Source organism: Rousettus aegyptiacus, unplaced genomic scaffold (assembly GCF_014176215.1).
Source record: "Rousettus aegyptiacus isolate mRouAeg1 unplaced genomic scaffold, mRouAeg1.p scaffold_m13_p_1, whole genome shotgun sequence".
NCBI lineage: Eukaryota > Metazoa > Chordata > Mammalia > Chiroptera > Pteropodidae > Rousettus > Rousettus aegyptiacus.
The window spans coordinates 88,146,350-88,162,728 of NW_023416284.1; the positions used below are offsets into that span (position 1 = coordinate 88,146,350).

Consider the following 16,379-nt stretch of genomic DNA (forward strand, 5'->3'; position numbering starts at 1 on the left):
GGGTGGGATAGAGAAAGACAAATATCGCACGATTTCATTTGCTCCATCTGTCCATTTACCCGTCCATTTTTCAAGCTTTTATTAAACTCTTTCTGAGAGGTGACATTTTGTGGTGATAAAGCATGTGGACCACAATGACAGACATCCAGATCTGAAACTCGGCTGTCTGTTTACCCCTCTGTGACCTTGGGCAGATTACTTAATCTCTCTATATTTTTGTTTTTCATATTATCCCATGAGATAGTACAGAAATGTAGAATGCGGAGGGGTCAAGGATTAGAGATTGAAGAACAGATATTATGTGTAGCTTAGGGAAAGAGCTTTAAGACAAATTTGATGCCTGGATTTGTGATTTCAGGTGGTAGAATCTGAATTTTGACAAGGTCCAGAAGTGGTCAGTAGAGTGGTGATAAAAGTAAAGGTCACTGGATTGATCAAGTGAAGGACTGAACAGCTCGTGTCGGCTGGTCATCTATACAATCCTTGAAATCACCCAGGATGATGCCAAGACATGGGGTGGGGAAAAGCCTGTGGGCCTCTTGCAGTCTTCAGTGAATCAAGGGAAGTGGCTCTGAGGAGGGCAGCAAGGGAGAGGTAGAGCATGGACAACCAGAGCCCCATAAGCACGTATTTTTATCTGGCTCTGGGGGAGTCATGCTCAAGAAGTGCTGGTATGAGGCAAGGAAGACAGTCACTCCACCTGTGACCCTGAGATTCAAGAGAGACACCTCCTTTGAGAAGAAAGCCAGGGAAAGATGACTTTAGATAAAGTAACTTTTTGGTAGCAACCTCACAGCAGACAGTGGCCAAGTGGGATTGAAGAAGGAGACTATGGAGTGAGGTTTTAACAAGAATCTCAGACCTTTTAAAGCCTTAACTGGCAGTCTTTAATAATGGGAAACCCTGTGGGTGCCAGCAGTGTCAAGGTTGAGAGCAGCCTGACTGGAGGGAACTTGGAAGACTGCAGGGTGACCAGTATCATGAGTAGATGATATGGTTCTGTGATGCCTGGATCTCGAAATCCCATAAGCTGGGGTTCTAGGGAAGAGTTCTTCATTCTATGAGTTGACTCTCAGTTTACATCATTACATTGAAAGTTCCAAGACTTTCCTCTTCCTCTTATGCAAACAAACCACACCTTGCACTAGCCAAAGTTCATTTCATCTCAGCTATGCTAGGTCAACCACCCAGCCATGAGAAGTTTCATTTTCCTGGTAACTCAGTGTTTCTAGGAAACGATGGGCCCTTCACTTCTACCCCAGTTTTAACTGACACGTGAGCATATGTAATTGACATGCTTTATAAAGAGCCTTCACCTGTTGGACATATTTCCAGATCTGGAACCTAAGAAAATGAAGTTGTAGCAGGATAAATTGATGTAGGATACTAAGGAAGCTTTTGGGCAGGAGGACTAGGCAAGAAGTGTGGGGATGAGGAGAGGATAATGAATGCATAATGTTTAAGGGAAGTGGTGATGGGGGACTATTTTCTTCTTTGAGTCATCTTTGGAGATAGTTTGAAAGGAAGGAAAAGGTGCCTTCAAACATTACACAGGTCTCTAGTCTGCTCTAAGTCCTGTTCTCTTTCATTGTGGAATCCATATAACCTTGAAAAGGATGCTGGTTGAAAGAATAATGCTGATGCAAATAGTTGATAGTAGTATTTGATAGTAGTAACCAAATTCTTAGAGTGTGACTATGAGCCTTCTAGCATCCCAGTATGAGAGAGGGCATTCCAAACTCCTGCCAAATTCTCCCAACTGAAAACAAATCAGAGAAGACTTTCAACTTTTATTATGCTGTGGCTTCTGGCCATACACTCTGGACTTTTAACTTTGAGTTGTAAAAATATTCACAGAAAGCTCTGGAGAGGAAAACAGAATTGATTTTTAAATCACCTATTTCCTCCAGGGATATGAAAAATAAAGAGCGATTTCAAGTTTTGTAAATACAAGGAAACCAGAGGGTGCATGTCAAAGCCAATGAGATATTTCTGCAACTCATACAGAATTCTGGTGTGTGTGCTCTGTGCTAGGTTCCATTGAGGGAGAGAGAGAAGTTGCCTGAAGTTGGAGGCCCGTGTTGTGTCCTCTAGGCTGCTGTAGGGCTACCTCCTTCTAGCTGGGCCATCCTCTCTGAACTATCTATGTATGCAAGTGGGGAAGGAGGACCTATTAGACAGGAGGCTGGCAGTGTAGGGTGGAGGCCATGGTCTCCTTGCGGGAGAACAGCCGGGAAGAGGGCATCTGCCCCATCTGCCAAGAGCACCTGAAGGAGGCAGTGAGCACTGACTGTGGACACCTCTTCTGTCGAGTGTGCCTGGCCTAACATATGGAGAAGACCTCAGTCTCCGGAGTCTTCTATTGTCCCCTCTGCAGGAAGCCCTGTTCTGAGGGGGTTTGTGGGGCAACCTACATCTGCCACAGCCACCAGAAGAAGGTGTGCTGGTTCTGTGAGGAGAGTAGACTTCTTTTGTGTATAGAATGCCTGGTGTCCCCTGAACACAAGTTTCATTGTGAGCTGGCCATTGAAGATGCCATCAGCCATTACAAGGTAAGGGCAGGTAACTATCTCCCTGAGTTATTCCTTTCCACCCTCTGGCCCTTATGCCTGGTATATCACAGAGCCTCAATAACTGACACTTTTTGTTTTTTCTGCTTCATCTTATTTGGACCTTTGTTTTGCTTTTCCTTGTATATTTTGCTACTGGTGTTAAAGTGTCAATGTATTACTATGAGTCTGAGAGGATAATGTCACTGTGATGTCAGATTCCCAGATAGTATGAGCTCCTCTTGCTTTGTTCATCTGTAGAATGAAGGAGTTGGACTAGATAATGCAAAATTCTTTCTGTACTAAAACAATACAGTTTCCCTAGTTGATAGTACTAGAAATTTGGCTAGACATGTAATCAGGTTTTACATATGGTAATAATTATCTTACAAATATATTGAAATGAAAATTAGTGCATGATTCTCATTCTTTCTCTTCCCTCTCCCTTTGTTTTTTCTTTCCTTCCTTTTTTTTTCTATAGTAATTATTTGTATTCTATTTTATTTAATTTTTTATCATGAAAGTTATATCTCTTGGTAATACATTCAAGTATAAAGTCAAAACTAAAAATCTTTCTTCCTGCTTTCCTCCATTCTCAGTCCCCAGAAGTAACCATTGTTAGATTTTTTGTGTATCATCCTAGAAAAATTTTTTTATGTGTGATGCACTTCTTAACACACACACACACGCACACACACACACACACACAGATTGTCTTTCTACTTTTTCCATATCCATTTATCATCTAAAAATACATCTTGGACATTTTCACAATTTCTTGTTAGTGCGTATACATTTTATGAATTCTTTTAAACAACTGCATGGTATTCAATTCTATGAATGTACCATAAACTTACAGACATTGTGTTATTTCCAGTTACTGTTTTGTTTCAAGGTCACATGGGGTGTTACAATGAATATCCTTCAACATACTTTGGAGGACTTAGAATATCTAAGATATAATTTGGTGAAAGTGTAAGGTAACTTCCAAATTATAATCAACTTTTCCTATCACCATTTATTGAAGAATCCATAGTTTCCCCAGTGATTCGAATGACAATTTTATAATATGCCATATATACTTACATATTTTTTAATGTTTTATTCTTCTGTCTCCACCTGTACATAAAACCATTTTAAACACTATACTGTTGCAATTTGTTTTAGCGTCAGATAAGTTTTAGAACTCTTATTTTTCAGAATTTTTGTGGAAACTCATATATGTTTATTTTGCCAATTAGCTTTAACATCATTTTTACCCACTTCCCCCTACACCTCAATCCAGTTAGTATTTGAATGGAAATGACAAATTTTCACTATGATGTCTTTCTATCCAATAATAAAGAATGAATTTCCAAAGTCTTTTCAATAATTGATTCTATGAGAACATGATATGATACAAGAGGAGAAAGTGGGGAGTCTAGATTAGAGGTGACTGTAGGAAGGCAGAGAAATAATTCAGAAAGCCAAAGAGGCATAGTCCTCTAGCTCTAACCTCACTCCCTCTAGGAGCAATGTAGCAAAGGAGCAGGTGGTTTTCTACCTGCTGATGAGGCACAAGATGAAAAAAAAATCTCACTCAGTGATTTATTCAGGTCTGTGCTTTGTGTAGAATATTGTGCTAGGTATTGTAGAAAGTAGAAAGACGATTCATAATACTTGTCCTCAAGTCTGCCTTTAAATTATGACAGGAAACATAAAGTAAATAAATAAATAACAATATTCGTTCATTTAAGAAAGACTTAAGTAAGTTCCTACAGTGTGTTAGGAACTACAATACATGCTAAAAATGATAAATGATAAATAAGACAGACACCATTCCTACCAGCAGGGAGTTTGCAGTTTAGTAAGAAAGATAGACAAGAAATCAAACTTCAAGTTTTTATGAGTTGGGCAGAAAACAAACATGGGTCTGAGGTGGAGAGAACTAGTGACCCGCATTAATGTGGTCAGTGTGGGCTTCATGGAAGAGGTGACGCTGAATCTGAAACCTAGAAAAGGAGAAGTCCACCAGTCTAAAGTCCAAGCAGAAGGGGAGTACATGCAGAGGCCTAAGTCTGGAAAAATCTTGTTCTATTTGAAGAATTTATAATTAGAGTTTGAACTGACAAGATATACTGATAGATTAGAAGTGGAGTGAGGAATGAAAGGAATCAAAGATGACTTCATGAGTTTCTAGTTTGAGGCACTGGATGGATGATGGAAAGATAAGCATGGGGAAAACAGATTTGAATGAAACATCAAGTTTCATTGAGGATAAGTTGAGTCCAACTTGAGACACGCTGAAGTAGGATTTTAGATATGAAATTGGATATGAAATCTGGATCTCCAAAGAGTGTGGGTAGTATTTCCAGAGCCTAAAACAGGGATCCATCATAATAAAGACATTTAAATCCAAGAGAATTGATACAATATCTTCGGGAGAGAGTCTAGAGAGAAAAGAATTTCCAAGGTCCTGAGAAAGGCTATCATTTAGATGTAAGGTAGAGGAGGACCCAGCAAGTGAGACCTAGCAAGGCAGGAGAAAAACGAGGGAAGAGGTGTTCCAGATGCTAAAAGAGAAGAATATGGTAAGAAGTGATGGTAGAGTATGTTGAATGATGCTGAGCACCCAAGTAAGACAGGAGGCAGAGAGGTGAATGATGGGCTAGGAGGAGGTGCACTTCTTCCAATGTAACAACAGGGAGCAAAAGAAGGTGTCTGCAAGTGTGGGTAGTTTTGGAGTTTGGGAGATTGCTTGAGCGTTCTAGTTTATTTTCTCAATAACGTGTGAGGAAAGAATATCAGCAGTGTGGTAAAGATGGAGTGTGTAAAGTTTGAAGAAAAAGGAGTGGGGAACTGAAACTATGAGAGAAACTGAGTAGGACCGGAAGGCAATTTGGGGCACCAATCTGAGTTTTGAAACAAGATTTAATGTGTTTCATGAGGCTGCTTGAGGACAGCCAAAGAAAAGGTGATGGCGGGACTTATCGAGGGATAAGGAGTTGCCTGAAGAGTGATAGAAGGAGAGAGAGGCAAGGGAGTTGAGCATATTTCTGAAGGAGTTATTGTAATGGTGGATCCTGTGTGTGTTTGTAGATATTGATAGCATAGGTGCGAATAAAGATTTCTTATGACTACTCACCATGCCTCTATTTCTTTGAATTAAATCTTATTAATTAAATATTGTTAATTGTGTCTTTTATCATGGAATTACTTAATCCCTTACTGTAATCCAGAAAGACTGAAAAATTTGCAATGCTACGAAAGTACACCTGTTTCCTCACTGCCCAACCCCTGTTGGTGTCAATCACATTAATTGTATTTTGCGCTTTTCCTAAGTATGCAACAGTGACTGACATCGTTTTACTTTGCTTGATTATGAATGCTGGTGATAGGCTTTTATCCATGTAAAGACTCACTATCTACATTTTCCCTTAGAATCAGAGCATAAATTCTACATGATTTCATCAAGGTAGTTCATCTTTTAGATAATAAAGTATATTAGTTGTGTTTAAACTCCATTTCCTTTTTATTGCATCATTGAGGGGAAATTTTAGAAATTTGTGTTTAAATCAGTTATATTTCTCAGAAATTCATCAAATTGATTATGCTGTACTATTTCATTTTTAAAGATCTATTAAGTCCTAGTTTATTTGGAATTTAATATGGTGTGTTGTATAAAGAATTATTCCACATTAATTTTTCTTTATTCTGGTATCCAGTTACCCCAAAAACATTTCTGTGAATTCTTTCTACAACTATGTGTTGTTTTTGGTTTGACATAAATTTTTGTAATTGCATAATTTTTTTAAGTCTGGCCATTTATTATTTTTTTATTCTAAAGTTATTATATTGTTTTGATACTTGTTGCTTTAAGTTTTTGAAAATCTACCAGCATCTTTGCTATATAGTTTTTTTTTATAACCTAATGTTCTCGCTGTCTGTCTTTCAGAGGAATTTTCTTATGTAATGCTTCCAAGTTCTATAGAGATTTCCCTCAAATTTTGATTAGCGTTGCATTAAATTCTGTTGATTACATTAAGAATTGTGACTTTTGACTTCTTGACCAACAGCAGGATATGTTGCTAAGCATTTTCTGTTACATTTTTGAATCAGATGTTCAATTATCCTTATTTAAGCCTCATATTGAGGGTAGCTATACTTTTGTAAGGTTCATTTTTTTGACAATGGCACTTGTAGATTCAAATCAGAGTCTTTGCTGAGTTCATATATCCTTTAAGTTAATTATCTAGATGAATGATCATGTGGACATTGTCAGGTTTAGTCATTATAGCATTATTTTTCCTCACCATATTTAATGGGTCATATCCATATTTTGGGGGCATTTGTAGCTCTGTAAAGAATATTCTTTTTGAAAGTTGGCTTTTTTTTTTTTTTTTTTTTTTTTGGTGATTGTATCAGGGGAAGGTATCTTTTTGTCTGTTATTCACTTTTTCTTTTATGCATTTTGTTAGTAAGCCATTTGAGAAAGAATTTCAATCTTGCTAGGTTTCCATGTTTCATCACTACTTAATGCCTTTTCCAGTCAATTTGTTTCTGTGAAATCACATTTTATCTGATGTTTGATAGGATCAGAAACTTGAAAAAAATATTCATTAAGACAAAACAGGTCTTGCACTGTTCCCTATGTTTCAATTTGTCTTTTTTTTTCCTGAGGAATATTTAGGAAAATAAAAGTCTGTAGAATTTTGCATTTAATTCTAATGAGTGCCTTAGTCACATGATATGCACTCACTAAATATTATTTAAATGCAAAAATGGATGAATAAACAGAAAACTTTACCTTATTCATTTTGAATATTATAAATGACAGATCTATATTTTCTTTGATTATTTCATACATTTACCTTTATCATTATCCTTGTTTCCTTTTTTCTCTTACACAGTGTTTGTAGTTGACTTTAAACTCTTCGTTAAATTTTAAGCTACACCAGAAAATAGAACTGTGACTTTTTGGACTGGATATTAGAAATAGGCCTGATTACAACAGGCAGAAATAGGTAGTATTCTATGCAGAGGGAAGTGAAAGATAAGCCATGAGGTGTGGCTGCATGAAGCATGTTCAGGAAATCACAACTAACTCTCTTTAGCTAGTTTAGAGAGTATGGAGGGAATAGGGAGAGGTAAGGGTAGAAATATAAATTGGGGTTAGGTCACGGAGAGCCTTGGATTAAGGAGTTTAAGCTTACTTTGGTGATGGGATACCATTTTGAAGAGAGTAGTAACACAGGTAAAAGAAGAAATATTATGGAGATTTCAAGCTGGATGACAGACAGAATGGTGGGTCCAATGACAGAATTACAGAAGTCAAGAATAGTAGACTGTACAAGAGGATGGCAAAGGGGATGATAAGTTTGATTTCTCCAGAATGACTTTGGGATGACAATAGGGCAGTAGGAGATTCTTAACTCTCGGCTGGAAACATGAGATTGATTGTTAAGAAAAAGATCTTATGATGATAAAAATATGAAGCTTTCAGAATGGAAAGTTAGGAACACAGTTTGCAAATAGAAAAGGACTAAGGAAACAACCTGAGAAAGGTCAAGGAAGGACAGAGGGTAGAGGGGTTGAGTGGGTGAAACATGAGGGGTGAATTACATCAAAGAAGAAGGCACCTTATTTTATTTCTGGAGATCACTGGTGATGCTGGAGAGAAAAGTTTCAAGAGTGAGGAGAAACAAAACAGATGGCTTAGGAGCAAGGGGTCATGAGATCGTGAAGACTGCAAAAACAAACTACTCATTCAAGAAGTTCGACTGTAAGGCTAGAGAGAGAGTAGATTGATGAGGTAGCAAGGTGAAGATTGTTTACTTGCTTATTTGAACTTTGTGAGGCCTTAACTTTTGTGCTCACACAGCAATTCTTCAGCCCAGCCCAGGTCCCCCTCACAATGGAGACACATGAGTGAAACCCACCATGCTTACTTACTGCCTTCCACTTCCTCCCCTAGTGCTCTGTTACTTCTCTGCTAGGAAATGCCAACAAATAATACCAAGTTATGTGGCAATTTTTTAATAACTTTCTAGTGACATCGTCGTCTCCTCTGAAGCCTTTTGTTTGTCTGAATGTTCTTGCTGCTCTCTTGCTCACAGTCCCTTGATCTTGATTTCACCCACAGACTCTCAGGGCCAGAAAAAATTTTCAAAGACAGCTTCTCCAACCCCAACTTCTACCTCCAGTGATGTGGAAACAAGGCAAAAATGACAAAAATTAAAATTGTTGCCCATAAACAGCCAACAACAACAAAATCTCCTAAATATTTTTTTTATTTTGGCCCGCAGTTGGATTTAGTTAATGAACATATACTTTTCAATTAATAGCACATCCTTACTTTTAGTCTACAAATTCTTTTTCTGTGTATTTGACGGTTGCATTCAATCATCATTCCTCTCTTTCTCATGAGCAACCATTTAAAGTGTTTGTTGTATTTTTATTTGTAGATGGTTGGTAAAACACACATTATTGTATTGTGTGCTGGTATATCGAATTAACAAAATTATAGGCCTCCTTCTATTTCTTGCTTTTCCACTCTACCATGTGTTTAAGGTCAGTCCATATTTTGTGTGTCCTATACAATTGACCCTTGACCATCACAGGGGTTAGGGATGCCTACTCACTGCACAGTAAAAAAAAATCCCGTATCACTTCAGAAATACATAGTCCATTGTTGCTGACAGCTGCATAGTATTCCATAGCAAACATCTGCCATATCTTATCTGTTTCCTCAAGAATGGACTTTACATGTCTCCAGCACTCTGTTACCACAAACGATGCTGTAGTGTGCACATCCTCTTAGGACCTAAGTGAGAAATTCTCTGGGATATTTAGCCAGAAATAGAACCACTGGCTCAGAGAGGAAAGCACACAGGTGGCTAGGACCCTCACCAGTATAGTTGGGTCAGTGCACATCTCATCAGCCTGCAGTATAGTCCTTATATCCACATAAATCTCTCTCCCCCCAGATGTTATCCAGTTGTCTAATTTTTATCAATCTGATGAATATCAAATAATGTTTTGTTGTGTTAATTTTCATTTCTCTAATCACTGGTGAGCTTGAACTGCACTTCAGCCTTTTCTATTCCCTCTTCTTTAAATATTCTTTGCAAATTTTTCTCTTTGGTTCCTATCTTTTTATTAGTTTGTAGGCTTTCCTTTCCATATTCTACATTTAAATCTCTTGTTTTAACACCTTCTATTCTGTCATTTCTCTGTTAATTTTGCCCATGATGTTGTCATTGAACAGTAATATTTAATTTAGAAGTAGCCAAACTAAATAATGCCTTAATGGTTTGTGCTTCGGGAAGTTTATTTAAGACATCTTTCTCTCCCAGGTCACAAATTTATTCTCTAACATTATTTTAACTTTATAGTTTCACCTTTCACATGTAGATCTTTAATCCATCTAGAATCTACCTCCACATATAGATCTAGGTAGGGATCAGCTTTATTTTTCCCTATTATTGCAAATTAGTTTTTTCAACACCATCTTCTACAGATCCTATCCCTTCTGTTCTTGATTTCTGTACTACTTTTTCTTTTAAATTCTTTTGTAGACATGGGTCTGTTCCTAAGCAGTCTCTTCTCTCATTTTCTATTTGTTCTTATACCAGTACCACGCTATTTCGTTACTATGGCTTTGTATACCTTTATATCTGGTAGGGTAAATATGTTTTATAGCTAATCTAACAAGGGATTACAAGAATAATGCTTTCAGAGTCTTTTGTTGATGTCTCTGCCTTTTTTCCACTTTGATTCACTAAAAGCTTATGTTGATATCAGTATCAGCTTTGTTTACTTTTGCTTCCCTTGTAGTGTACCAAAAATCTGAATTTTTTTTTAGGAAAGGAAATCATTTGTTTCTGATCATCATATTCTTAAATCATATATCCTTAAATCATCTATTCTTAGTGTCAGGAACACAGTGACTTATCCAGACACTGATTTAAGATTTAGAGAGAGGTCACATGCTTCCCTGGACAATGGGTTTGCCTCTGATGGAGGGCTCTTTTCCCTTCCGAGTGGTACTAGAGGCCTCTCATCTCCTTTGTAAGTCAATGTCTCTAGACTGTCTTCACTTGTTGATGTGAAGTAATGAGAATTGCTAATGATCAGCATACAACTTGCTGTTGGGAGAAAAATATCATGAAGTCAAGTAGAGAAGATTCTGTTACTATGTTATTTTTGTGTAGTTAAGGCTTTATAAAAATTACTCATTTCTTTTCCTCATCATTATTCATTAAACTCATGTTCCTTACCTCAAGCAAGACACTTTGAGGGATGCCTGTTTTTAGGCAAAATCTTACTTTACCCCCAGTCTGTCAAGCAGGTGTGTCTGTCTCTCTAGGAACGACTCAACCGCAGGAGCAGGAAGCTCAGAAAGGACATTGGGGAACTTTAGCGACTCCGGACTCAGGAGGAAGAGAAACTGCAGGCTATGCAGGTGGGTTTTGAAAAGTCCTGGGAAGGACTACCTCTGAGTGTCCCTAGGTCCCTTACTCCCTATTCTGGCCATATGTCTGTCTCCTGATACAGGGGAAGGTCCTGGAGGCTGGAAACCTGGGTGCTGGGCTCAGCTGGCCTCAGGGTTTGCTGGTTGAGTGACCTGGGGCAAGTTGAGCCCTCTGAGCTTCATGTGGTTCATATGTTAAAAGAAGCCAGTTCTGCTCCACCTAGCTCCTGAGGAAGATCAAACGAGACAAGCAGCTCCTCATTTGAATATTACTACACAAAACATAGGTCCCTATCTCTGACAGTCTAACTTTCTGTCCTGCTTGCTTACTTACATTTGGGATCTCTCCTCACCCTATAACCTAAAGGTTGTTAAAAGCAGGCAGTAAAAGGCTAGAGCTGATCAGGGTGTGTGTTTATGTGTGTATGACATGGCATCTGTGGATATTCACTAAAGCAAGAGGCAGGAAAGGGTGGTGTTCCTTGACTTATAAGGAACACAGCTGCCTCTGTAATACCTGTGACGTGCAGAGGTAATGCCACAAGGGAAAGAAGACTGAGGAATCAACTTTCTCACTCAGATGCTGAGAGACTGAAGGGCCAGGAGAGAGCTGTCTGACAAGTGAATCTAAGGGGCTCCCTTTTCTGTAGTTTCAGGTAGCCTGTGGGCCCCACGGGCTGGAGGCTGATATGGAAAACCAACTCCAAACCGAGAGTCAGCTGGATGACTTCCCTCAGCAGTGGCCAGACCAGCTGAAGGGCATGCCAGCAGAGGTATCCAGAATACTTGACATCTCCAGGACAATAACACAACTCAGCAGCCTGGTTACTGATCTGGAGAGGATGGCCAAGAAACTGGATGCCAGCATGCTGAAGGTGCATACCACAAAGCACATTTCAAAGACAGGGATTCTTCACAAATTGTGGGCAGCCTACCTGTAGCACTCTTCTGGAATGTGCAAGGAGAGGCTTCTCTGTAACATGGTGGTGGCTAATCCAAGGCTTATACAATACTGCTGCAGCAATGTAGGGCACAAAAGAGAGGTGCCATTCCCTCCAGTTCTCAAGATGACACCTTAGGGTGGTATCTAATAGTGGTTTGGGGAAGATATTGGGAGGTGACAGGAACTTGAGAACCAATTTTGATTCTCATTCTCTGTCTCTCTTCTAGAACGCCAGTGACTTATTGACCAGGTATGAGCCATCCCATCTTCCTCCCACATGTGCTTACACACACAAATCCACACAAACATCCACATCCACATGGGCTTTATCAAAGTTAAGGAGATCCACTGCTCTGTTAAATTTTGTATCTTTGTGCTACATGGTCAGTGGAAGATTCAACAGAATATACTGAAGGATTTCTTTGTTTCTCAGAGTGTTCCTCAAAAATTAGGAGCTTTTTATCCCAAGCTACAGAAGAGTCAACAAATCACTTCTTCAGCCATCCTCAGCAACTCTGACTTGTTCATCCCTGGGCCACCTCATCCTCCTCGCTCTCCTTCCTCCAACCTGTCTGGCCTCCCATTAGGTCTACCCAGTGACCCTTTGGGCCTGCAATGTCCCCCTTTCCTCATGAACATGACCCCTTTTCCTCATTCCCACAGCCACGACCTGATTCCTGACCATCTGACACTTGGACAATAGCCACAGCCTCCTTCCTGAAACAAGTTCTAGTTTGTGGCTCCCACTGCAGAGGTCAAGATGCAAGATTTCCACTTTGCCTGTGAACTCAGAGCAGTGCCCATTTCTCACAATCTATTATTAAAATAGAAGTATTCTGGCACTTGGGGGGCCACCTCTGTACATGGAGCTGGCAAGTCCAAGCTCCTGTAGCACTGTCATCTCTACCACTCACATGGCACTTATTATATTGTGGGAGGACAGATTCTAGCGTGCCCCCTCCCCATGATCCTCCTCTCTTGGTGTTCATGCAGTTGTGTGATTCCTTCCCCTTGGGTGTGAGCAGGACCTGTGACTTTCTTCTAATCAATAGAATGTTTAAAGGTGATCAATAGAATGTGGAAAGGAGATGGAAAGGTGGTGTCTTTCTGAATCTGAGTCACCCATGGGATGTGGCTACTATGTTACATGGCAAAGGGAATGAAATGTTACTTCAGTGACTCTCTTTTGAGACTCTACTTGTGGGATTGGTGCAGTGAGTGGCCCTGTGGTCAGTGGGAAGCCTCTGGGAGCTAAGAGCAGCCTCTAGCTTTAAACCAACAAGAAGCAGGGGCCCTTAGTCTTGAGGCTGCAATAAAGTGAATTCTGCATGAATTACATGTTGTAATTCAGCCTAAGTGAATGTGGAAGTGGATTTTTCCCCAGTTGAGCTTGCAGATGAGAATCCAGCGCAGCTGACAACTTGATTGCAGCCTAATGAGACCCTAAGCAGAGGGCCCAAATTTATGACTCATAGAAATTGCAAGGTAATAAATGTCACAGAATCTATGACATAATAAATGAATATTTTAAGACACTAAATTTGTGGTAAATTTTACAGACCATAATACATTTATATATTAAGTATTTGCACATCACTTCTTTGGGTAAGGACAGTAGTCTGACTTTGTGTCTTTAGCATGTGCTCAGTGAAATTTATTAAGTGGATGCATGAATAATCAAAAGTAGAAGGGCCATTTCTTGATGCTTCATGTTTAACAAAGAAAGTCTTTAACTAGTATGTATTAAGCCCTTGCTGAAATAGTCAATACTATATTAGGCACTGAGAGATATAAAAAATAAAACATGGCTGCAAGGAGTGCTGTGTTGTGGTGCAAACAGTAAAAAATTTGACTTAAATTCAATCCCAGTCCTGACACCTAATAATTCTGTAACCCTGGGCAAGTTACTTAGCCTCTCTGAACCTCAGTATCACCCCCTCTAAAATGAGGATATTGGTACCTGTAGCCTGGGATTGTACGAAGAATTAAATATTATTATACTTGCTGCAGTGCTTAACATCTCATAAACACTCAAATGTGGAAATTCTAACTTCTTATTTTACTTCTCCATCCGGAAGCTTTTAATATAACTGTAGAACCAGGAAAAACACATAGAATAGCAAGAGAGCATGTGACTGGTGAAATTAAGTGTCACAGTTGTTAAGTGCTGTGGGGATTCAGAGGAGAGACACCAGTGAGGATAAGAAAGTCATGGTTGGGTTTGTGGGGAAGGTGTGACTGGACAGTGGGAGAGAAAGATGAGAGCACCCACGAATGAAAGCATGGAAGTAGGAATAAGCCACAGCACGTTTGAAGGAATATGAGACCAACTTGCTTAATTTGAAATATTCAGGAATGGGGGAGACCAGAAGTCAAACAGAGGGTTAAATAAGTGACACCAAGACATAGGCAGCCGTCGAAAATTTTGAATCAGGAGTGAAAAGAACAAGTGGTGTCTAAGGAAAACCCTATCTTGAAGTCATCAAATTTTAGGATCTATTCACTTCCTCTGCACTGACTACACACTCAAAAACAGGTAAACTTAAAGTAAAATTACACTACGAGAGGAGCAAGTGCTGATAGGCCAATATGAGTATTTTCACTCACTAGCAGTTTCATTTCTCATTGGAAAAAACAGAAATTGTCTTTCTGAATCCAAGTCACTCATGGGATGTGGCTAGCATTACAATATTCACAGGACCCACTTGGGCACCTATTTTTGAACAAAGCAGTGCAGCATAGGTGGTTTACAACTCTTGAGGTAGATATGGATTAAAATCCTGACTGCATGATCTTGCCTGAACAAATAACCAAAATTCAGTTTTCTTAACTTTAAACGGGGATAATAATAGAAGCTACCTCATAGAGTTAGCTGAGTTAAGTGCCATAATGTGTGTAAAGTCCTCCAACAGGCCAGGATCTTCACATACATTTACCATAGAAGCTAACAGTCATTTTAAAGGACACTGCTAAAACCAATAAGAATAAACAGAAAGATATAATGCACTTTTTGGTGGAATCCCAGATTTGGGAGCTTTGGACATTTTTTATTGTTATATAGGGACTTGTATGTATCTAGTTGTTGTTGTTGTTGTTTTTAATATACAGCACTTGATATGAAATATTGATCAGGGAAAGCAACTCAGCAACCTCCAATCCCTGGCTCCTGAGCTTCAAGTCTTTTCTGCCTGCCAAATTGAGGACAAAGAATAGGACTTCTCAAATGACTTCTCAGCCTGTGCCTCAAAACACTGTGCCCTCTCCCTTTGAGGTTATACCTGGATGGTTCACTTCTCCCAGGGGCCCTAGTGGGGAGATGATAGAACATTTTAGTTTATGTCTGATCAGAATAAAGAGATAGATTGTCAATGAAGGGGAAGTTTAAGCAGAATAAAACACAACACCAACAAGGGCTAGAAAATGAAATGTATAGCTATAATCAACAGAACAAGTAATAACAAATGTTGGAGAGGATGCGGAGAAAAAACTCATACACTGCTAGTGGGACTGCAAATTGGTACAGCCACTATAGAAAACAGTGTGGAGGTTCCTCAAAAAACTAAGAATTGATCTACCACATGATCCGGCAATTCCTCTCCTGGGTATTTACCCTACAGACATGAAAACCAATATCCAAAAAGATATTTGCACACCGATGTTCATAGTAACATTGTTCACAGTGGCCAGGACATGGAAGCAACCAAAGTGTCCTACGATAGATGATTGGCTAAAGAAGCTGTGGTACATATATACAATGGAATATTACTCAGCCTTAAGAAGAGATGAAATACTGCCATTTGTGACAACCTGGATGGACCTCGAGATAATCATGCTAAGCAAAATAAGCCAGACTGAAAAAGTTGAAAATCACATGATTATCACTTATATGTGGGCTATAAACCTAAAAGCAACAAATGAACAGGACAAACGGAGACTCAGGGACATGGACAATGAACTAGTGGTTACCAGAGGATAGGGAGTTGGGGAGGAGGGAAGAGGTAGACAGGGTGAAGGGAGTCAAATATAGGGAGATTGGGGGAAGGTGAAGTGGGTAAAGGGGATCATATATATGATAGCTGAAGGAAACTGGACTCTGGGTGGTAATCACACAATAGAATATATAGATGTTGAATTATAATGTACACCTGAAAATTATATAATTGTATTAACCAATGTTACCCCAATAAACTTAAAAAAAATGAAATGTGTTAAGACAATGTTTCCATTATACATAGAATTTAAAATTCCACCTTGGAACAACTGAAGTCACTTTCCAGTTCTAGGCAGCCATATATTAGTGCTCATCCCTGTCCCTGAATCAGCACCAGGTAGGGCGATTTCTGTAGTCACTAATACTCAGCTTTTTCACACCACACATGGCCATAGCCTCCCCCAGCACCACCTGGCTTCCCATCTCTCCTAGAGCAATCTGCTC

General features: G+C 39.2%; 1 protein-coding gene across 1 annotated transcript; it reads left to right on the forward strand.

Annotated features, from left to right (window-relative positions):
* The first annotated feature begins 830 nt into the window (after window positions 1–830).
* On the forward strand, window positions 831–15,459 carry TRIM40 (tripartite motif containing 40). Its single transcript, XM_036237851.1, is given in 6 exon segments — window positions 831–2,552; window positions 10,897–10,992; window positions 11,652–11,876; window positions 12,172–12,194; window positions 12,380–12,566; window positions 12,569–15,459. Coding segments are annotated over 6 exon segments (933 nt in total). The 5' UTR covers window positions 831–2,207; the 3' UTR covers window positions 12,626–15,459.
* The last annotated feature ends 920 nt before the right edge of the window (window positions 15,460–16,379 follow it).